Source organism: Cricetulus griseus, chromosome 4, assembly GCF_003668045.3.
Source record: "Cricetulus griseus strain 17A/GY chromosome 4, alternate assembly CriGri-PICRH-1.0, whole genome shotgun sequence".
Lineage (NCBI taxonomy): Eukaryota > Metazoa > Chordata > Mammalia > Rodentia > Cricetidae > Cricetulus > Cricetulus griseus.
The window spans coordinates 95727277-95750959 of NC_048597.1; the positions used below are offsets into that span (position 1 = coordinate 95727277).

The 23683-nt window shown below is 51.2% G+C and overlaps 2 protein-coding genes across 2 annotated transcripts in view; one reads left to right on the top strand and one right to left on the bottom strand.

Moving 5' to 3' along the window:
• The first annotated feature begins 1058 nt into the window (after nucleotides 1–1058).
• On the top strand, nucleotides 1059–18615 carry Rab35 (RAB35, member RAS oncogene family). The gene is made up of 8 exons (XM_027413789.2): nucleotides 1059–1088; nucleotides 1192–1513; nucleotides 1566–1790; nucleotides 7729–7779; nucleotides 10668–10791; nucleotides 13969–14093; nucleotides 14177–14301; nucleotides 16484–18615. Exons 1-8 carry the CDS (start codon nucleotides 1059–1061, stop codon nucleotides 16610–16612), a joined length of 1131 nt encoding a protein of 376 aa, XP_027269590.1. The 3' UTR covers nucleotides 16613–18615.
• Nucleotides 18616–18748: 133 nt separating this feature from the next.
• Bicdl1 (BICD family like cargo adaptor 1) overlaps nucleotides 18749–23683 on the bottom strand; it is an 83825-nt gene continuing 78890 nt past the window's right edge. The window contains exons 9-10 of the mRNA XM_027414210.2: nucleotides 23024–23144; nucleotides 18749–20482 (exon numbers count right to left, since the gene is read on the bottom strand). Coding sequence (XP_027270011.1) covers nucleotides 20321–20482; nucleotides 23024–23144 — 283 coding nt within the window. The 3' untranslated portion in view covers nucleotides 18749–20320. The remainder of the gene's footprint in view (nucleotides 20483–23023; nucleotides 23145–23683) is intronic.

Consider the following 23683-nt stretch of genomic DNA (forward strand, 5'->3'; position numbering starts at 1 on the left):
TTCCATCTGTTTTAATTTTTTGAGGTTTTTATTTTATGTGTACGAATGTTAGTCTGAATGTGTGTCTATATATCATGTGTCTATAGTGCCTGCCAAGGCTGGAAGATGACAGATCCTGAGACTGGAGTTCCAGACGGTTGTGAGCCACCTTGTGGGTGCTGAGGATTTAATCAGGGCCCTCTGGAAGAACAGCCAGTGCTCCTAACTGCTGAACCGTATTTCCAGCCCTTCCCTCTGTTTTTTAAAACTGCAGGTCAAAGGGATGGCATTAATTTGCCCAGACCCAGGAGTTCCATCAAGAACACACAAGCCACAGCATCTCTCTTCAGCAGGTACCTGCTGATTCCAGGCTCATGCGTATCTGACATCACCATGCTTGCTTCTGGAAAAGCAGTTCGAGGCTTGCACCAGACATTCCATTTGCTGTTCAAAGACCTGGCCTGTAATACCTTGAATAACAAAAAATGAACTGCATGAATCTACACATCCGCAGCAGAGTGGCTAAGAGTGTACAGCCATCAGACGAAGTACCACGTTGTGAGGCAGTTAAAGGATTAACAGAAGTGTATTATGTATGTGCAAGGCACATAAATATGTGTACTTAAATACACATATAAATCTGTGGGTGAGCATGTATACATTTACCTATTATTTCACGCTGTCCAAGAAACTTAATGTGTTACTATGAGGAGTGGCTCATTAGGAAAAACTAATTTGGACTTTGAATTCAGTAAGCATCTGTAATTTTTTTAAGCACCAGCGCTGCTTTTTATGGGGAAGGATTAGGAAAGAACACGGCAGTATCCCAACAGGAGCTTGACTGGAAAGGGCTGGAAGGTTGTATGAATTCAGCAAGAAGGGGCTGGTGGAGCTCAGCTCAGCTCGCAGAGAGCTTGCGTAGCTTGTATGAAGCCCTGGGTTCGAGCCTCTGCACCACACAAAACTGGAATCGGGAGGCACAGGCAGGGTATCCTCGGCTACTCCGGGGCCACCCTGGGCTACTGGGGAAAGCCAGAGAAACGGACGGAGCAATCCCTCCCTGCGAGTCTTCAGTAAGGATGGCGGTGGCAGCGCACCGGGAAGGGCAGGTGGGCATCCACCCAAACTGGAAAAACCTGAGGCTGGTTCTGAATTGCGTACAGCTGAGTTCCGGCGCCCCGGGCTCCTTCAGCCACGGGAAACTGAGGCTAGAGGAGCGGCCGCGCGGGCGACCAGGGTGCGCCCTACAGATCCGAGTCCGGAGCCGCTACCCTGTTCCGCCCGGAACGTCGGGCTCCCGGTGCTCGGAGGCGACTTCCGCCCGGCGCTGACTTCAAGGGCGCAGCTCCGCAGCCGGCCGTCGCCTCCCTTCCGTCGGACCAGCGGAACCGCTCGGGTCTCCTCGGGGCCGTGGCGGACGCGCTTCCCCGGGACTCCGTCGGGGAGCTTGCGCAGTGCGCGTGCGTGAAGAGGGCGCGGCCGGCCAGGGCTGCGGCTGCGCAGTGGCGGGGCCAGGAGCCGCGCCTGCGCAGTGGCGGGGCGGGGCGGGAAGGAGGGAGGCGGCGGGACCGGCGGCGGCTGCTGAGGAGGAGGAGGAGGTGGGGGGAGCGGAGGGAGGTGTTTCTGTCAGTTCCGGCTGTTTGTTCGGGAAGTGGATCCGCCGCTGCCGGAGCAGCCGGGAAGGAGCTGCGGATCGCGAGGCCAGTACCGACCCCGCCCGCCCGCCCGCTCGCCCGCGCGCGCGCGCCCCCCCGCCCGCCATGGCCCGGACTATGACCACCTCTTCAAGCTGCTCATCATCGGCGACAGCGGTGAGGGCGCAGGGGCCGGAGGCGGCGCGGCCCTGCCGGGGCGGCCCGCGGGGGCCGAGCGGGCGGGGAGGCGCGGCCCGCGCGGGGCGGGAGGCGCGGAGCTCGGTGGCCGCAGGCCCCGAGGGCTCAGCCAGGGGCTCCGGGCTGTTCCTCGGCAGGTCGGGGTGCGGAGCGCGCGGGATGCACGCCCCGGCGTTTTCTCCTGCCTCACGTGTGACCTTGGTCAAGTCGCGCGATCGCTGGAGTTGGAGAGACCTGGGTTCGAGTCCCGGGAAGACAAGCTTTTTTCACTCCGTGACCTTGGGCAAGTTGCTTCACCTATCTGAGCGAGCCTCAGTTCCCGCATCTGAGAAGTGGGGACTTGGTAAATGAAGAGTTGTTGAGTATTCGGTGAGCTAAAGTAGGGAAAGTGCTTAGCGCCTGACCCGACGTAAAGTAACCCCTAAGTAACTGTTAGTGTTGTCAGCACGAGTTTCCCTGTGAAGACTGAGCCCTCTGGTGAAATGGTAGTATTCCCAGGACCTGTCTCTCCGGGTTGCTGTGCGTTCGGATGAGGTGCCACAGGTCAAGCCATAAGCACAATTCCTGCAAAATCGTTGCTAAGTCTTTGTCTAAGTTCAGTTCCCTCATCTGTAGAACGGAGCAATGGTAGATCTGTCTGCCTGAATGATGTTAGCATTCACAGCGATGGGAGCAGTGCTTGGCACACAGTGGGTAGACGGTGTTCGCTGTTAACCTTATTGTAGTACCAGAGGACCCGGGGATGCTTCATCCAGCATTTTAAACTCTTTGTCCACGTACACACACACACTCCTTTCGAGACTGCTCCATCTCCCATTCATAGAGCAACTTGTGGTACCCAGTGCTTAAAATGTGTTTGTTTAGTGAGTGGACACCGAGGAAAGTCAGACTGGGATCTGGCCAAGGATGAAGCATTTGAGTTGTTTGGAGTATTACAGGTGACCAGGTCTGCGGGGTGACGTTGAGTTCAGGGAGGCAGGCCTCAGGATGTTCATGGGAGTGTAGCTGAGGTGCTAGCACTATATGACGTTTTGGAAAGAGGCTAAGGAGCATCCAAGTCTATAGATTAGACTTCAGCTAAGTGTGGGATAGAGGGTCACGTGACTTAAGACAGCCAAGTTGGTGGTAGAGCCTGTGGATCATTAAGGAAATAGAGGGCCAAGTCCCCTGAGACTCAGGATGTAGGCTTATTGAGTGGCAGTGTCATAGATGGGTCATGGAAGTAAGTGGTTTTTGGTCTTGCTGGAGAAGCTGGGTTGGGATGTGGTTGGTGGTTTGGGTTCTGTGGAAGATGGTTGAAGTTTCAGTGGTGGCTGGTGGAGGGAAGATGTTGGGGAAAGTTAGGGCCTGACTAGGTGGAATGGAATAATAGCTGTGGCTGGGAATGGAATTAGAAAGGCGAAGACTGGTTGTAGGTCGAAAGAAACAAAACCAAGCAAGCTGTGTGAACTTGAGCTTGGACAAAGCCTATGGCCTTTGCTTGCTTCTCTGGCCTTGGTTCTGAGTGGCTGACACCATGGTGAGAGTCTCTCCTTTCGAACTTAAAGTCAGCTCCAGCCCACTGTGGTCAAGGTGGCATGTGCCAGCGTTAATACCCAAACTCAAAAGGGTTAAACTTAGCCACAAGGTGTAGCTTGTTGGCTTTTCTGTGAGACCTGGGAGATGGTTTTGGTTTACTCTCTCACAGTGTATTTTACATGGCGTATTGATTTTTTTTGTTTTTGGTTTTTTTGTTTTGTTTTTTGTTTTTGTTTTTTTGCTCAGAAGTCAGGTGTGGGAGAAGACTCCTTGGTTAGGGTCTGTGTGGTCTGGCCCCCGGTTCAGTATGAGTGTGTAGGCCTGGGCTGTGGAGTGGAGGGAGATGCTTTGCTGTTTGATTTCTCCTGACATTGAGCTGACACACCAAAACTGACCACGTAGCAAGGTGGGAGATGATAGCCAGGGGAGTTGGGAATGGGCTGCAGCTGAGCAGGGCCCTGACATCATCCCCTGCCTGCCCTGGGCCTCCTATGTGTGTGCATCCTAAGGTGTATCAAGTGATTCACAGACACTTTCTCATCTGATTCTCACCCATGGCCTCTGTGGTTTGTCAAATAAGGAAACTAAGGCTTAGTGGAGCTGCCTGACTCGCCCCAAATCACACAGCTTTCAGAAGTAAAGCTGGGAGTCAGTTGTCTTCTGTTAGCACTGTGGGAGCAGGTGGTGTTGGGCTGGCAATCTGTAGGCCCTCAGTGCATGCTAGCTGCTTTGTAAACCTAGAGTCCCCCTTCCCACTGGACCACACTGTGTACACCTCTGGTATGTATTCCCTGGCTTGGTTATCTTTTCTTTGTAGCTGAGGTTCTATGCTGCCTTCTCTGTTTGTTGTTCTGCTTTGGCTTTGGTTTATAACAGTGCCCACTGATGCCAGTCACCCTCATTCTTAGAACTGGAGGCTAGTTAAAAAACCGTTAACAGATGAGTGGGCTGGAGCTAGGAGGCGGGCATGGCTTGTCTGAGGTTACCTGAGGTGGTGGTCACTGAGACAGAATTAAAGTCGATACTGCTTTACTTGAGTTTACTGCAGGCTGGTGCTGAAGCAAAGAAAATCGATGGCTCTGTGGCCTGAGAGGGAAGCAGTGGGACAAAGCTGGGGTGAAGGCCCAAAGTAGGATACACAGAGGAGGGGCTGACGGCCAAGCATGGCATCACTTGCCTTCCAAGAGGCAACAAGTGTGCTGAGGCCCGTGCCCCTTGCGGGGTAGCAGACCGTAGTGCTAGGTGGCTACAGGAAAGCATTTCTGTGGTGAAAGTATGTCCCTGTGCTGCTTTGTTGGGTGCATCTGCAGGGTAGATAGCAGCTGGGATATGCGGGAGGTGGCATGTCGTGGTTTCTGTTCCTCCTCTCAGGAGGGAACAGGGCTGGAAGCTGGGATCAGGTCTATGGCAGCAGACCCTGTTGTGACCAGTGGTTTTCTGCAGCCAAGGATTTCAGGTCCTTGATGTCACTGTGAATGGTACCTCTGCCTTGCCTGTTACAGATGTGAGGTTTAATGAATTTAATTTATAAATTAAATAAATGGATTTAATAATAACATTAGTAATAATAACAATAATAAAAGGCCAGGTGTAGTATTACACAACTTTAATCCCAGCACTTGGGAAGCAGACTCACTCTCTGTGAGTCTGAGGCCAGGTTGGTCTACACTGGAAAGTTCCAGGCCAGCCAGACTCCATCTGAGGGGAAAAAAGAAAGAAGATTGTGCCATCTCTTGCCCCTAAAGTTTGAAAGCCTCTTCATGGCACCTGTTGACATTGCTGTAATAGAATGATGGAGCATGACTTTCGCTGAGGCTCAAACTTGTTCAGTGTCAGTGGAGGGGGTTTAGCTGGTAGCTGTTAAGTGCTGGGCTCAGCTCACAGCACCGGATGAATGCATGGGTGAAGGAGGTGAGGTCTAGGTCCTTAGTGCCTGGGGAACTCACTGCCTGGTGGCCAGACATGAGCTTTTAGCTGAGTAAGCTGGACCCAGAAGACTACAGGAGGAAGCAGAGGAGGCCACAGGGCCAATGGGGTGTTAGGCAGAACACCATGAGGACCGGCCCAGAACTTGGGCTCTCCTTGGGTTTAACAGGAAGCCTCATGGCGGAACAATGAGGAAGTGGTGCTCAGCAGAGCATTGTCAGCTGAGCAACAGGTGCCCTGGATGCTGCAGCTGTGTGCTCGGGAGCAGGTCACCTGCAGACCCTCTTGGGAAGGCTGGACTTACGTATTCTCAGGGAAGCAGGTTCTTCTGGGTGTCCCTGCCAACTTGCTCACCGGGGATAGCCTGGAGAGGGTATCTGGGCCTAGGTTAGAGAAACAACTGTACAGCACTATCTACAGCAGTGGTTTGCAGTCTGGGTTGCTTGAGGGCTGGGGGTGGAGCAGTGCTGTCTTTGAGAACTAGAGCCAAACTGTGGGTTTTTCATGATAGGCACATTTGCTTAAAATTTGCTTTCAGTTACAGGACATTTATGGAGTCCTAGGTTAGGATCTGATGCCTTTGAAGGCATTTCTGTTAGAATACAACAGAAAGGATGGTTATAGAATCCTGGTATCACTTTATGTTCCCGAGAAAGATGGGGGAGAATGATGGGCTGACATCCACTAACATGCTCTGGTTCCTGGCTGTTTCTCTTTTTAAATCCTGCTTCATTATTGGGATACGCTGTGTTTGTTCTTGTGCAGCAGTTCCACAGAAGTGAGGATACTAGGTAACAGGGTCTGGGGTACTTAAATTTTCCTTGGTATTATCAAATAGCCTTTCAAAGAAAATGATGTCATTTGCATGCCTACTAAATGGGCTGAGAGTGCCCCTATCAAGGGCTAGAAATACAGCTCAGGTGGTAGAGTGTTTGCCTCACATGCATGAAGTCCTGGGTTCAACCCCAGCATGCCTTTAGCCCCAACACTTGGGAGGCAGAGGCAGAGGCAGAGGCAGAAGAAATCAGATTCAAGGCCATCCTCTGCCACACAGTGAATTCAAGCCTGGCCTGGGCTACTTGATACTCACCCCTCCTGCCCCCCCTTAAAATAATAGAGGGAGAAGGGAAGGGTAGAAAGAGGGAAGGAGCAAACAAACAAGAGAGGTGTCCAGAGGTGCTTGGCAGGCCTGGATTTGGACCTGTGTCTGACCTCTGGATACGTCTTAGGTCAGCCGCTCATTCTTCAAGTTCTGGTCTCCTCATCTGTGGAATTCTGGGAGTATCATGAGTCACCATGTAGATTTGAGTGTGTTAATCTTTTATTCTGAGGTTGATTGATTTTAGCCCCTTTGGGTAATGGAGGCAGGAGGACAGGAGGCAGGACAGGAGGCCACATATGTGGCCGGTGAAAGCCACATATGTGGAGGTCACAGGGGAGCCAGGCTCTTAGGGCATATCCAGGAGGGAGCTGCTGTGACAAGGGCAGTGGTCCAAGCACTCATAGGTGGTAGCCAAGTAGGTGTCCAGCAGGCTCACAAGTAGCCACATGGAGTCTTATTATTAGTTATGAAAGCTTGGCCTTAGCTTAGGGTTTGTTCCTAACTAGTTTTGTTTTTCGAGACAGGGTTTCTCTATATAACTGTCCTGGGTGTCCTGGAACTCACTCTGTAGACCAGACTGGCTTCGAATTCACTGAGATCCACCTGCCTTGGCCTCCTGAGTTCTGGGATTAAAGGCGTGTGCCACCACCACCAACTGGCTCTAACTAGTTTTTATAACTTAAAATTAACCTATACTTTAAAATCTATGTTCCATCTTGTGGCTTGATACCTCATCTCTCTGTATTGCCCATCCTGCTTCCTTGGCACTGGCTGGCAACTCTCCCTCGTGCCTAGACTCTTGTTCCTACTTCCTCTCTCTCTGCCCAGAAGTCCCGCCTATACATCCTGCCTAGCTATTGGCCATTCAGTTCTTTTATTAAATCAATCACAGCAATGTATCTTCAACACCCCTGCCTCATCCCTTCAGCCAAACTGACTGACAGTTGGTTCTGGTCATATGACCTCAGTTTCTTCACATGCAGAATGCCCTGATGAAATCAAGGGTTCCTCCAGCTTTGCGTTTCCATGCAAACTGAAGTAGCATGGGGTTTTCTGAGGGCCAAGGGCTGAGGCTGTCGATGGACCGGTCTCATTTGATTGTCCTTCCTCTTGCTTGTCTCTGTTGTCTGGGACGGCCCTCAGAACAGGGCCTGGGCATGAGTCCCTCTGTCATCTCCCCCGGAGGATTTGAGAGCAGCTTGTCTTACATGAGGACGAAGGAAAAGGTCAGCAATTGACTGGAAGAGATGTTCTTGGTGTGTGGGGAGATAGGTTGGCCTTAAAGGGTTCTGGCCCCACTGGGCTTCTTAGGAAGGACGGACTAAAGGGAGGGCCTCCCACCTATTCACCTCCATGTGTTCTATCTTGCAGGTGTAGGCAAGAGCAGCTTGCTGTTACGATTTGCAGACAACACCTTCTCAGGTGGGTCTTCCCCAGGTGCTGGGGGTGGGGGTGCTTTGGTTTTGAAATCTACCCTATTCCAGAACCTACCTGCTTCTGTCTGATGCAGGTTGTTGGCTGAGGGAAAGTGGGGTAGGAGACTGAGGTGAGACACTCCTACTGTTCCTTATTTTCCCACCGAGGGTCTATTTGTGCCCCACATTTAAGAATTTAAAGTCTTACTAGATAGATAGTACATGTCTAATAGGAAGATGTCCATGACGTAGAAATGACAGTTGTTTCCACACCATTCCTCTGCTGCTCTGGAGCCTCTGTTCAGGGTGTGGTGTAGGGGTGTAAATGTCTTTTCCTGACCCCACCTGATATTCAGAAACTTGCTCCAGCCTTGCTATCCACAGACCCCCCTACCCCCACCCCAGTTCTGATAGTTTTTAGACTGTTTCCCTGTGGATCTCTGGCTTAGCTTGGAACTTGCTATGTAGACCAGGTTGGCCTGGAACTCACAGAGATCCACTTACCAAGTAGTGGTATTAAAGGCACATGCACGTGCACTACCATCCCCAGCCTTCCTTTTGTTCTGTAAGGGCTGGCCTTCACTAACACCACTCAGGTCATGTGGCTTCTGTTGCTTCTCTTTTATTTATTTTTATTTATTATGTATACAACATTCTGATTCCATGTATATCTGCACACCAGAAGAGGGCACCAGATCTCATTACGGATGGCTGTGAGTGGGAATTGAACTCAGGACCTCTGGAAAAGCAGCCAGAGCTCTTAACCTCTGAGCCATCTCTCCAGCCCCCCTGTTGCTTCTCTTTTAATCAGTGCTGTATTTCTGGGATACATTGTTTCTTCTTGAACACACACAACTGAGGTTACTAGGTCATAGGGTCTAAGGGTGTTTAAACTTTGCTTGGTACTGCCAAATTGCTTTTTAAAAACCTCATTTATGTCAGGAGGTAGTGACCATGCCTTTAATTCCAGCACTTGGGAAGCAGATCTCTGAGTTCAGGGACAGCCAGGGTTGTTACACAGAGAAACAAAAAAAAAAACCTTATTTGACTGAAGCTGAGGGCAAAGGGAACATGCCAAGTATTTTTTTTTTTTAAGATTTATTTATTTATTTATTTATTTATTGTGTATACAGTGTTCGGCCTGCATGTATCCCTGCAAGCCAGAAGAGAACACTTGATCTCCTTACAGACAGTTGTGAGCCACCATGTGGTTGCTGGGAATTGAACTCAGGTCCTCCGGAAGAGCAGCCAGTGCTCTTAACTTCTGAGCCATCTCTCCAGCCCGACATGCCAAGTATTTAATGAGGGCCTTAGCTTACAGTTTCAGAGGGTCAGTCCATTATCATCCTGGCAGGGAGCATGGCAGCCTGCGTTGCACTGAACTGAAGCTGAAAGCTACATCCTGATCCACAAGGGAGGGGCGGGGAAGGGAGGAGAGGAGAGGGACTAACTGGGCCTGGCATGGGCTTTTGAAACTACAAGTGACATTTCTTTCAACAAGGCTACACCTCCTTATCCTTGAAATCCTTTCAAAGAGTTCCACTCCTTGGTGACTTAGCATTCAAATATATGAGCCTATGGGGGCTGTTCTTATTCCGACCATCACACCATGGCATGTGTGTGTAGATCGGGACAGTTAGGAGTTGGTTCCTTGTTTTCATCATGTGGGACTGAACTCAGGTCCTCCTGCTTGGCTGCAAGCTCCTTCACCCATTTGAGCTACCTCACCAGTTCCCAGATTGTTTTAGGAAGCTGTGGGCATCTGCGCTCCTGTCAGCTCTCAGTGTTTTTTACTGTCTCTACATGTTTTATCCGCATGCATGTCTGTGGTTACAAGTTTCAATGTGGGTGCTGGGAATTGAACCCAGGCCATCTACTGGGGTGTGGAACAGCATCTCTGGACCAGATACACCCACTCGATGCCAGTAGTACTGTGACAACCAAAATTGTCTCCAGATAGTAATATTCCCACATGTCCTCAGGGGAACAAAGCCACCCTGGTTGAGTACCACTGGTCTTCAGAACCTGTTGCTAGCTTTTTTCTTGTGCTGTGTGTTGACCCTGTCTTGCTTTGCTTGCTTACGTGTGAGGAGCTGCTGGCCCTGGAGGTACCAAACGTGGCCTGGTTTCTGGTGCTTGGCCCAGTGTAGGCCATCACCCCACTTCACCACCCTCGTTAAGCTTTCCTGCTAACTCTTCCATTTCTACCTTTCCCATGCCCTTGCCACACTTCACATGGTCATCTGTATCTGTCTTTTGAAAGACTTGTTGCTGTGTTCTGGATAGGTAGGTGTTTGTAAGCCTGCTGCATACTGGACCGTAGAAGTCAGCGGCGGCACCCTGTGCGCTGGTGAAAACTCATTGTCCCATGCATAGAACAGTACAAATTCTCAGCCATGGCACAAAGCCTGGAGGACTGGTTCTGACTCCTTATTCACTTCCCACCCTGGGCTTAGCCTCACAGACTCCAAAGTCACCATGGATATTTTGCTATCATCCCCCCAGGAAGGTGCAATGTTGGGTCCTGTTAGTCAATTTTGAGGGCCACCCACCCCCCGCCCCCCCACCTCCCGACAAAAAACAAAAAAATAAAAATAAAAATGAGAAACCCAGGATGAATAGGTCTGCTGTATTCTCAGGTCACAGCTGACTTGTCCCTACCCTGCCTGCCCAGTAAAGCCCATCTCACTTTCCATTTTAATTTCATTGGTGGCATATATTTCTGAAATTGTCTTACTTGCATTGTGGGCCTATTAGAGCAGTCTTGTTCTGGGCTCTGTCCTTAGGGCCTTGTCTGTGTGGGGCACATACAATGGGATGGGGTGGAGTTTCGGGTGGGGGGGTGGGGGGGTCCAAAGGGCTCCCTGTCTCAAGTAATGGGCTGCATTCGTACAGGCAGCTACATCACCACAATCGGAGTGGACTTCAAGATCCGGACTGTGGAGATCAATGGGGAGAAGGTGAAGCTGCAGATCTGGGACACAGCAGGGCAAGAACGCTTCCGTACCATCACCTCTACGTGAGTCCCTTGAGTCCTCACCTTGGTGTGTTTGTGAAGCTGAGTGGCGTTGTTGAATAGAGATAATGTGTTAGAAATATCACTGGATGTGAGGAAGTGAGGATGAGGTGGTAGCTGTGCCTTCCCTGCCTGAAGATACAGGAGAAGGCCGTGGTGTGCTGTGGTAGCCACCAGGGCTAAGGACACACTGAGCACCTGGCCCTGGTGTCTGGCATGACATCGACTGTGTGCCCGCCTCATGGGCACTCATTTTTACCTGCTAGCAGCCCCTTTCTCAAGTGGCAATAGCAGCAGTATTTGCCTCATTGGGAAGTAGTAACAGGTCCTTCCCTGGTACCCAGGGAGCCACTGACAGTTCTTGGTGGGTGTCTGCAGTTCTATGTAGTCTCTGGCCATCCACCCTGGCTCCTCAGAGATGGCTCGCTCTTTCTCAGGCCTGGAAGATCATAGGTATGTGCGCCCTTCTTCTACATCCCCAGTCCGTTAGCTGGGAACTCTGTTGTCGAGCGTGTCACCTTCCTTTGCAGTGCCTTTATGGACATCAACCGCCCACAGGAGGAAACCACTCCATTGTTGACCCTGTGGAGACGTTGTTCTTAGGCATTTGTGAAGCAGCGTGGACTTAAATTTCTGTTCTGTGCATCCTTGGGCAAGCTGCCTAATGTCTGTGCCTGTGTCCCTGAGATTTCTAGTTAGGATTTGCCTGAGTGCTAAGGCTTGAGTCCAGGGCTCCTGCTCTGGCCTTTCATATGTCACTTCTGGCTTTCTGTGTGCTGTGCTGTGCTGTGCTGTGCTGTGCTGTGCTGTGCTGTGCTGTGCTGTGCTGCTGTTACCCCATTTCACAAATAAAGGCATGTCTGTGTGTGTGTTTTTGAGACAGGGACTCACTGTGTAGCCATGGCTGCCCTCAAACTCACAGGTATGTACCTGTTTCTGCTGGGACTGAAGGCATGCACCATCTCTCCCAGGTAAAGGTGCTTCTAAGAAGTGGGTTCCATGTTGTAATGCATGCAAAATGGAAACAGAACCTGCTTAACGGTTCTGGATTCTAGTGGAATGCTTCCAGTTCTGTCATGGAAGTACAGGTGGCCATTCTGGGCCCTCGGGATCTTCTTGAGGGTGTGAGTGTAGCAGAGGAAGCACAGGGCTGCTCAGCTGAGAGTTAGGTTGGTGTGTGTGTGTTGTACTCTACCTTGAAGTGGGTACGAGTGCCACGGCTCAGGACTCCCTAGGCACAGGTACTGTCCTGTCTGCCTATATGTCTGGGGAAACCAAGGTTAGCCCTGGCCCATTCTGAGGTCTGTGAAGGGGGCCATGGAGAGTGTCATCACCCTGTGACAAGAGCTGGTGAAGAAGGCAAGGTCTTGAGATAGTTGCATGTTTTGGAGGTATGGCAGTCTGTGTAGGAGTGGAAATGTCTGTATCCCATGTCTGCTAAAAGAGCCCTTTTCCTATCCCTCAGTCTTAACCCTTCCTGAGTTTTCTGTCCCTCAGGGGTGGCTAGGGTAAGGCAGTGGATGTGAGACACTTGGGTCAGAAGACCGGCAGCTCTGGTATCTTCCTGCTACCCAGAGATCTGGGCCACCCCTGGCCAAAGCTCTCCTAGAGTGGCAGGAGCTAGGGCAATGATGTCAAAGGAAAGGTTACAGAGGCACTGCACTGCAGGATGGGCTTCTAGTTACGTGGTTGCCATACCTGCCCCCAGAGGCATCCACCAAGCTATGCTGTGTGCTGGGCTAGTTAGTGCTCAGGGCAGCATTTGCTAGGGGACCAAGGCCAGGTTGGTTCAGGGTCCTGAGCTGAGATAGTGGAACTGTCAGGCTCCCTCAAAGCCAGGAAGGCTCACAGCCTTGGAACGAGTCAGTAGACCGAGTATGGTGTCCTAGGAGGGCTGGACAGATGCTGGGGCAGCAGTACAGCAGGGCCCTGGTGTTCTGCCCTTGGAGCTGCCTTGTCCTGCCCACTCACTCTTGGTTCTGCCCCCTTCATCTGGGACTCCAGATTGCTGTGAAGGAACACTAGTCCCGGTAATAAGAGCACCCAGCGCTGTCTTTGGACTGTTCACAGCCTTGGGGTGGCATCTGTTACCTCCTCTTCCTCATAGCCATCCTCACAGGTTTGTACTAGCACCCCTATTTTATAGTGAAGGGAACTGAGGTAAGGGTAGGGATGAAAGCCAAATAACCTTTCCAGGGATCACGGCTTTCAGAGATGGGACCAGGCTTGACCTTTGTCCTCGGGTAGGTCTCGACTACAGAAAGGTGATTGGACAGCACGTGCCCCTTACCAGTGGCTCCTGGTGCAGCCGTCTTGGAACCCAGACTGGGGAAATGGTGTCCAGTAGAGCTAGATGGGAGGCAGCCTGCCCTCAGGTTTTGGAGTCTTGGTGTTTTAAGACCTTCATGATCAAGAATAGCTTTAGAGACAAGGCGCCGAGAAACAGCCCGGGCAATGTCTAGAGTGAGGCCAAGGGTGTTGTTTCCTCTGGCCCTGTGCTGTTGGTGCTGTCTGGCTTTCTGAGTACCAAAGTTCAGAGAGGAATGATGGCACTCTCCTTACTTTCAGACCTGCTGGCTGATTTGGAATCTGCAGGGTTAGCTGAGTCCTTCCTACAGCTGTTGGAGGTCTGTGTAGCCTCTGCCTTCTCGCTCACTGATACAGTGAGGCAAGAGCAGGGAAAGATGTGTCACCTGCCTGCCAGGGGAAAGGGACACACTTTGCCATGGCTTCTTATAAGGTGCAGCATCTAGGAATGACATTTAATACAGAGATTTGAGAGAAAGTGTGAATGTTTAAACCAGCATGGTGATAACATGTCAAACACAAAAACTGTCTGAATTCTAAAAACAAAAGGAGAAGTTTTTAGAAACAAAAGTTTTAGAAACAAAACTTGAAAGAAGTTTGTGGCTGGTGGTGCCCTCAGTCACCTAGGGTGTCTACCTCAGACTGTGCCCAGCCCCCACTAATGCTACCAGGGACAGGCCTGCGAAGCCAGTGCTGCTGGAGCACCCTGTCCTGCTAGTCAGGCTGGGCTCTGGTCAAAGCTGGATGCAGGACTTGGTCCTGGCCCTGGGCACCCTTACCTTTCCCAGACACTGTCCTGTTCTGGCAAGCGGGCCCCAGGGAAGAGTTTCTCTGTCCTGGGCCAAAGCCCTGATGTACATCTTGGCCCTGCAGGTATTATCGGGGGACCCACGGGGTCATTGTGGTTTACGACGTCACTAGTGCTGAGTCCTTTGTCAATGTCAAGCGATGGCTTCATGAAATCAACCAGAACTGTGATGATGTGTGCCGAATATTAGGTGAGGATGGGCCCCAAGGGTGGGGAGAGCGGAAGAGCAGCAGTTGGTGCTCTTGCAGTAGTTGACTGTGCTTTGTCTTCAAGTGGGCAATAAGAATGACGACCCTGAGCGGAAGGTGGTGGAGACAGAAGATGCCTACAAATTTGCTGGGCAGATGGGCATCCAGCTCTTTGAGACCAGTGCCAAGGAGAATGTCAACGTGGAAGAGGTAAGCTGTCCCAATCCCCAGGCAGACGGGCAGATGAGGGCCCTGAGCTGACCTCCCTTGTCTACTGCAGCCCTCTCAGGCATCTGAGTGACCAACAGTTATACAGTGCCCACTGTTGGCCTCCTTTAAAGTCTTAACCTCTTAGCTCAGTGTCCTGAGGTAGAGCCCTTGTTTTGTAGAGGAAAACTCAACTTCCTCAACCAGTGAGAGGTGGTGTCAAGCCCAGATCTTTCCCAACCCAAAGCCAAGCAGTTTCTATCCCAACTGCTTCTTTTTGGCCTTCCCTTGAGCCCATCACTACCACCCCTTGCCTGTCCCTCTTGGTTGCTTGCTTTCCTGGCCTCTGAGTTCAAGTGGGCTCCTGCTGGGAGGTTCCTGGGGTTTGTGGGCAGAGCATTCACCTGGGAGCAGCACCTGTTGAAGAACAGTTGTGATTCTGAGTGGGGAAAGCTAGAGCTTTTGCAACAAGCCCCACTTGGCCCACTCACTGGCCCCAGAGGAGTCTAGAGGTGCCAGGGAAGCTGGGTTCCCACTACATTGGAAACACAGGCTCCTCAGAGCCAGGCCAGGACCCACAGCTGGGACTTAGCTCTTGGTAATTCATTTGTTCATCTGTTCACAGGGAGTGAGGGTCGTTCTCCATGTTGTGAGGATGCAGTGAGCTGAGTTGTTCTTGCTCAGTAGATGGAGATGTAAGATTTGTGTGTGAGCGTATGCAGTTTGCATGTGCAGGATCTAGAATGCGGGCATCAGGTCCCATGGAGCTGGAGTGATATTCTTGTCAGGCCCAGCTTGGAATGGGGGTGCTGTGGTCTGACCCCTGGCCCGAATGATGGCCCACTCGATGCTCCTAAGCACTGAGTCATCTCACCTCTGGTTTTGAGGACATCTGGGCCCCTAGTTCAGCTTTTTTCTGTGTGTGTGGCTTGGTGCTGCCTTAGCATCCCTGGATCCTGGCAGCAGGACACTGGTAGCCAGGGAAAGGTTTAGACACACTGTGGCCCAGGTGCAATGCAGTGTATAGCCTGTGCTTCCTTCCTCTACGCAGAGCAACATGCTGTTGTCTTGTCAGAGGTTCTGATGACTATCCAGGGGATTGACTTCCCCAAGACAGCTGTGGTCTGTCTGTCAGCGTTTTTTATTTTTTATTTTTATTTTATTTTTTTTAGGTTTTTCGAGACGGGATTTCTCTGTGGCTTTGGAGGCTGTCCTGGAACTAGCTCTTGTAGACCAGGCTAGTCTCGAACTCACAGAGATCCCTCTGCCTCTGCCTCCTGAGTGCTGGGATTAAAGGCGTGCGCCACCACCACCCGGCTTGTCAGCGTTCTTTTTAACCCTTCACTCCACTACCTCCTCCCAAACCTCTAAAGCAGCAGTTCACAGGGGCACATATCAGATGTTCTGCATATCAGATATTTACATTAAGATTCATAAAAGTAGCAAAATTACAGTTAGCAAAAAAAAAAAAAATAATGGTTGAGGGTCACAACATGAGGAACTGCATTAAAGGGTCGCAGCATTAGGAAGACTGAGAACCACTATCCTAGGGTGTGTTTTGAGGGTTCCTGGTACACATCACATATAATCCTAGCACTGGGAATATGGAGGGAGATTTGTGAATTTAAGGCCAGGCTGGGTTCCACAGTCACAGTCACACACACACACACACACACACACACACACACACACACACACACACACACACACTTACTTTTGAGGACACACATACAGTTCATAAGCCAGCACACACACACACACACACACACACACTTTTGAGGACACACATACAGTTCATAAGCCAGCACACACACACACACACACACACACACACACACACACACACACACACAGGACACACATACAGTTCATAAGCCAGCACACACACACACACACACACACACACACACACACACACACACACACTTACTTTTGAGGACACACATACAGTTCATAAGCCAGCACACACACACACACACACACACACACACACACACACACACACACTTACTTTTGAGGACACACATACAGTTCATAAGCCAGCACACACACACACACACACACACACACACACACACACACACACACACACACACACACTTACTTTTGAGGACACACATACAGTTCATAAGCCAGCAGGGGCTCTCCACTGTCTCAGGTCAGCCTTGCCCTGTCATCTCTCCAGATGTTCAACTGTATCACAGAGCTGGTTCTACGAGCAAAGAAGGACAACTTGGCGAAACAGCAGCAGCAGCAACAGAACGATGTGGTGAAGCTCACGAAAAACAGTAAACGAAAGAAACGCTGCTGCTAATGGCCCAGTCCACTGCAGAGACTGCACTGCACCCTCCCCAGCCCGAGGCCCTCAGAGGCTCCTCGGGGGACAGTCTCAGTTTAGTGCCGTTATTTAAAGAATCTCTCCACGTTTTTTGTATCGGGAGGCGCCATCGGCACTTCCTCCCCGTTCCCCGTGAGTGCCAAGAAGGTGTTGGACGAGCCTGCCCTTCCCCGCTGGTGCCCATCTCCCTGCCGAGGCACCTGGACCTGGCGAGGACGCTGCCAGCTGAGCGGACTGATTAACCAGTTTGTATATAGTGTATATTGCATTAACCAGCTGCACACCCTCAGCCTGCTCTGGCTTTTGCCTCCTTCCTGCCAACCTGCTGCAACAGACCCTCCCAAGCCCTCCTCTCCCATCTCAACGGCAGCTTCCTGAGGAGCCAACCTCATGTCTTAGCTGAGTCTTTGGCCAACCTGGCTGGGCCCATGGAGTGCACTCTACATGGCTCCTGCCATACAGCTGCTCTGGAAGCTGGGGAACCTGGCCTCCACACAGGCCCTGCCCTCGGCTGGCCCTAGGCCTGCAGTTCCACAGAGAAAGTCAGTCCTGGCCTTTTGGCCAACAGGTTTTTCATTCTGCCTTCTAGATGCCTCTGCTATAAACCCAGGGGAGCTGTGGCTTCTCACTTACCCATCATGTTTCAATTCCAGCAGAAAGGTAGGGTACCCTTGTTCAGATGGAGCTTGCAAGGGGGAGCATTAATTTAACAGACAGCCGAATGAAGCCAAATCAAACGAATCAGGTTTCTCATTTATTTTCTTGAGACTTGTTTGGCTTAATAGCAAAAGTTATGACTGTTCCACTTTGGGTTCAGTATTTTTAGAAAAGGTGTATGGCTTCTGTTCACTGTGGGGTCAGGCTCTTTCCCTTTCATGAGAAAGGAGGGCTTTGCACCCTTGTTCCTTATGTGTGCAAGGGCCTCCCACTGGAGCTACTTTGTAGCGTAGCACCAGGCACCTGGGGTGCATCCAGAGGCTGCTGGACTATGGGAAGACACCTCCAAGCTGGGATAGGCGGTTTTACATTACTGACAGACCTGTTTTAGTATGAAGGTGGGAGGAAGATTTCTTGGCCACTGGGAAGAAGTGGCAGTGGGGTGGGGGCAGCCAGTATTGACCCATTCCCCCCCCTGGAGTAAAAACCAGGGTAATATATGATTACTCCCCCCTTCCCCAGACACTTGGTTCCCTTTCCCTTAAAGGATCACGTAACTGGGAAGAACTGATTTGGACACCATAATGTGTTTTATTAGATTTCTTTTCCTAGGCGATTTCCAGGCACAGTCCTGACTGGACAATCATCACAGATTACTGCAGATTTTCCATGTTAACACTGTGGATGGGTTTTTAATCAATAAAACTGGGGCTTTCTTCTCACCTGTCTCTCCACTTGTCCAAACTGTGCAAAGCTGGGGTTCTGTGCGACAGGCCTGTGTTTCTGGGCTGGGTTTGGGAGCTGTGGGCCTAGGAAGGTAGGTGCTGTGGAGGATACTTCAGGGCCAAGCGGTAGGCAGCGGCTCCATATCCAGGTGAGCTGGGAGTTGAGGTAGACTGTTTTCAGCACTGTCTTGGCTGACTGGGGGACAGGTGTCATCACACATGCTTCTGAGCATGTGGGAGCCAGTGCTGAGGTTATTTGCCAATTCAAGCAATAAGAGGGTCATCTTGGAGCATCCAGCCCAAGTTAGGTGCCTCTGTGGCTTTTGGCACTTGCCTGTTAAGGCCCAGGTGATGGGTGATTTTGGTGACAACAGTGCCTGTCCCACAGAGTGTTACATGCATGAGTGGGGGTGGGGTGTGGGTAAGGGAGGGGGTGGGGGACTCAGGGCTAAACTGGTGTCCTGGTGGACCTGATGTGAACCTCCTGTCAAACAACAAACTTTTAAATGGTTTGCTAGGATTATTTCTGTATTGAAAGTTTCTAATTATGCTTTTTAAAAAAAATACTAAAAATAAAGGTTCAAGCTGCCAAATTTCCTTCCAAGGGTCTGTTTGCTCTCCTTACAGCTGTGCTCTGGGTACCTACCTGGCTTCTTTCACCATTGTTGATCTCAGGTGCTACATAGGTGCCCATCAGGGGCGCTAGCACATGGTCAGGGGCCAAGTTTGTTTTTCCATGAATAGATGGTTCTGGTGGTGTTTCCCTCTGGGCCCAGAGCACATGTAGGAAGATGCCAGGGGAAGCTCCATGTTTACCCTGTACATGCTGGAAGGATGCAGTGGAAACTCATGCTAGGAGTGAGCTCTTTCTGCTGGAAGTTTCTGCCATGCTGGACAAGAGGGTATGGATCAAGACATTGCCACCTTCACAAATAACCCTCCTGGGCCCAGTACTAACCCTCTATAGCAGCAGTGGTGGCTTTTGACACACAAAACACGCTAGTAACAAAAACAACCCTCCACACACCCAGGAAATGAGGCAGAAGCTGTGTAGAAATTCATTTTATTCTTATTCAGACTATTTTCAAAAGAAGCAGTGGTGCGCTGTTTTTCTAAAAATATGCCTTTATATATTTATATGTGTATATTATAAAATCCATACGTGTATTTACACAGTTGCTACATACAAAATTACAGCACTGTGGTATGTACATATCTTTAAGTACATTCTTTCTGCTCAGCCCTGCTGTGCTTTCCCCATTGAGGGCAGAGACTTAGTGAGTGGTGAGCAGCTGCAGGTAGGGCCCACAGTGCCTCTAGTGGGGCCTCAGCAGAGATGGGGCAGCCGCTGCGGAAGGAGCAGAAGCAGCAGGCTGCAGGCCTTGTCCCTTGTCGGCCTGGTGGGCAGTATCTGGAAGCTCCCAGCAGCCTTACCCCATCCACCCTGTGGCACCCACGCTGCCTTCAGTGTGCGGGTGGTTAAACTTGTCCCCTTGGAGGCCACTTTATGGCCTGAACTTGCTCGGCTTGGCCTAGTTGTATTTGAGGTGGGAGGGAGCTGTGGAAGACAAGTGCTCTCCCAGCCCTACCCCATGAGGGGGAAAAGTCTGGAAGGCTAAAGCCTACAGAGGGCCAATGGGAATGCTGCCAGGCCTCGCTAGGGTAAGGACTGCCTGCACTGGAGGAAGCTGAGGAGTGGCAGCAGCCAGAAGATGGGGCCCTTCCCTGGGGTACAGATGGCCTCAAGGGAGCTTGGGTAACCAGTTCTTAGGCCCCACAGCCACAGGCTGGGGCTCCTGCTGTACAAGACTCCAGCAGAGGTGCGTGCACACAGGTGAGGGGCTATGCCTCCCCTTACTCCAGGCAAGTGGCCGGGGCACGAGTGGAGGCTCAGGCCTCCTGAGGCATGCACAGGAGGGCCTCAATCTCTGTCCCCATGTTCAAATCCAAGGAGGCAGCAGAGCCTTTAGGGTGGGCTGTGATGAGCTGGGTCTGAGTGGCAGAGCCCGTCAATGGGCTGCACGGGAAGTGGCTTGAGCCCTGCTCACTAACAGGATCCTGGGGAAGCCCAGGCTGAGACTTGGCTTGGGCAGTAGGGACAGGGTTCATTCCTGTCCCTTGGTAGCAGCAGCCCTCAGAGGACAAGGCAGGCCCCCTACTTCTCAGTCTTCACTGCACTGACAAAAAGGAGTGGGCTCTGGAATCACCTGACCCCAGGGCAGCTAGGCAGGCACCGTAGCTGCCCAGCTCCAGCTGACTGGAGACCCTTTTCAACTGCCTCAACAGTCTTACTCTTCCCCACTTAAATTTTCCTGAAGAAGGAGAAGAGCCGTTTGCCGTCCATGGTGCTGGGTTCCTGCCCCCGCCCTACGCCGTGGCCCCTAGAGAAGGCAGCAGCAGGCCGGCTCTGTTCCTTCAGGTGCGTGTCCATCAGCTGCCTGTCAATGACCCTGTGCATGTCATCCTGCAGAGAGAAGAGGGGTGTGGATAAGCAGCTGCTCTTACCTAGCCCTGGGGTTGGACAGAGAGGTGACAAATGTTAGGGCAGAAGGTGAAGGGGACAGATGTGATGAGTAAGCACGGCAGTTGGGGCTGGTGGAGCAACACAGAGGTCAATGGTGGTACCATGCCAGGACACATAGGTGCTACACAGAACTCAGTCAGAGCCAGTGTCTTCGGGCTGAGATAGCAGAACAGCCCCTATACTAGCTCATGGGGCTGTCTGGATGCCCATGGTCTGGCTTGCCACCCCACCCTCAGACAGCCCAGAGTGACCTTAGCTTGTCAGCTCTCTAGCCCACCACCTGGCCCCTAAGAGGCTACCTGTGTCCTAATTTACCCCTTCAAATCACTTTCAGGCTAAGTCACTAATGCCCACACCCTGGACTGCCTTCACCCCTCTGGCCAGGCTCTCACACAGCTAAAGCTATGGGCAATGTCATCCTGACATGCTGTCTTGTTGCAACTCAGTCCCACTTCTGTTAGCTTCTTCATGGGGGTAAGGACCATACCCCTCTAATTAGCTGGCTACTTAGGACATTACCCATGTCCTGCCTTACAGAAGAGCAGCTTTGAACAGTTCCTTTCTAGTCACTAGATTCTGACTGTAGAAACGAGCTACCTGTGTTAGGGCTCTGCTACTAACACAGTTTGTGATCACGAGAAAGCAAACACACCACCTTCCTGCTCCTTCAGCTTTTAACCTAGCTGTGAGCTCTGTGAAGTTCTGACAAAAAGACCCTAAAATAAACCAAGCACATGGCAGATGAGGCCAGGCTGGGGTAGCCTACATGCAGCAGGAAAAGATGGGCTCTGCTGCTCTGAACAGCCACTTAGCAGATGAGGGCACAAACCTGGAAAGCCTGGCTCCACTCCCAACCTGCTTGTCTGTCACCTCTGTTGCACTCAAGCTCTGATCTATGGGTGTAACCTGAGTATCTTTGCAGGTTTCAGAATGAAACCAAAGGTCCTTTCTGACCTATCGCCAGGCAGTGGTGAGCACACAGGCCTTACTCTCATTGGCTTACAGGTTGCATACCTATTCTCTCATTCCATTCTTACCCCCCCCCAACACAGACACACACAATTTCTTCCCTGGCTCTCCTCCTCCTCCTCCTTTTCCTCCTCTTCCTCCTTTCCCTGCCAACCTGATTTTCCATCTGCATCTCAGATTAAACCCTGTGTCATTTTTTGCCAGTACATACTACATGGCTCCTACTTCCAAAGCCTCAGTATGGAATCTTAGCACAGTACTCTACACTTAGGACAAACTCAATGAAATATGTTCAGTACCAAAGAGGAGAGCCAGAGACCTTTTGGAAGAAGTCCTCTCAATGCTGTGGTATTTTCTCTGGCAAAGTCACTTCAGATTGCATTTTTATACTTTAAATAATAATAAATTCATCAAGCGAATTCCATGGAACACATCTCTTTGGAACTTTACACATGTGCACAAGCTTGTCACGATCCCATGCCTGCTGCTATTCCTGTGATAAAAATCTACATATGGTAAGGTGGCATTGGCCTGCCAGAGCTGCCAAATCACGGCAGATGGGAGAAAGGAGGCTGGGACTTGATGGCACATCACACTGCACAGAGATGAGGCCAGGTTCCAGGACACAGAACACAGTGGGCCATGGAGAGGTGGCAGATGTGGACAGAGATGGCAGAGGGGAACGGATGAATGGATGCAAGGCTGTCTCACCTCAAAGGCAGGAGGGGTGTACAACTAAAGCTGTTGGTACAGGAACTGAGAAAGGCCACTAGATCAGAAACCAAAGGAGCCAGATAGTAAAGAGCCCTGAGGAAGCAAACTGTAGTTGGGAGAGAAGAGAGGACAGCTGTGGTGAGTCAGGGCTCTGGCTAGCTGGCTGCTGGTAGGAGCCAGTGAGCCAGTGACCTGATGGTGTAGTCAGGACTGTGGTTGCCAGCCCCACAGAGCCATAGTGTAATGGTCACTGCTCTTCTGCATGCCACATGGGGCTGGCTGCCCTCTAAGTCACAGGTGACTTTCCATCTGAAGACAGACGTTAACCACTAGACCCACATTGTGACTTCAGCCTACCCCAACCTCATGGGTGAGTCACAGCCCCGGGGCAGCAGGGAGTCAGGAGACCCTGAAGATGATGGTCCTAGAGCTAGACACAGTGACTCACTTTATCCAGGACCTGTGCAGCACAGTGCCCATGGAAAAGGGAAGCTACAGACCTTTGAGAAGGTAAGAACAGCAACTGCCTGAGGACTGCTGAGCGGAGCCCAGCTGTGGGTTTTCATCCAGTCACATGGGAGGCTCCCTCCATGCTGGTAGCACATCCCTGACAGGCTGTCTGACCTCTGTCTCAAGGCTACTCTAAGGCATTCTTCCCTAGAGACTGATTCCATAGGTGAAAATGGAGGCTCCTGGACACCTGGGCTCATGGGACCTCTTGTCAAAGCTGCCCTTACAGATGTTGGTTCAGGGATGCTTCATGGCACTCCCCCACCTAGGCCTCAGGCTCCTGTTTACCTGCCAGGCCTCAAGCTGCTGTGAGAGGTTCAGTTTCTGCTGAATAGCATCCAGCAGCTGGCTGTTCAGAGACATCATGTCCATCTTGCATTTGGCAAGTTCCAGCTCTACAGCATTCTTCCTGCAAACAGACGAACCACAGTGAGGATGGCACCTTGTGTCAGAGGCATCTGGTTCTTCATTGGGAGATCTGGAGTGTAAGGGCAGGGAAAGGGGCTGACTCCACACCACAGGGTCACTTCAACTATGCTCCTCGAAGGACTGTAACATGCATCCAACCCAAGCTGTGGCAAGCGCTGACCTCTCATCTCTAAACAAGAGACACAGAGAATGGTTAAAAAAGGACAGCATTTCCATGAGGACCTGCGCCCAGAGGGGATCAAGGGCCTCTCGTAAAGGAGCTGCTTGCTGACCCTTCCCATAAGTCTGTGCACACTGCAGGGTGGGAACCTCCTTCTCCTCCTCCTCCTGTGGGGAGGACTAGCCACACTAAAGGAACTAGCCCTAAGAGTAAGATGTTCACAGGAAGCCACACAATGGTGTTCACAGTTTAGTATCCAATAAACGGAGAACTGTTTCAAAATAAAAGACAATACAACGTGGGGACCAGTAAAAACCCCGACATAGCGTACTTACTGACAGTTTATCATGATGGAACCA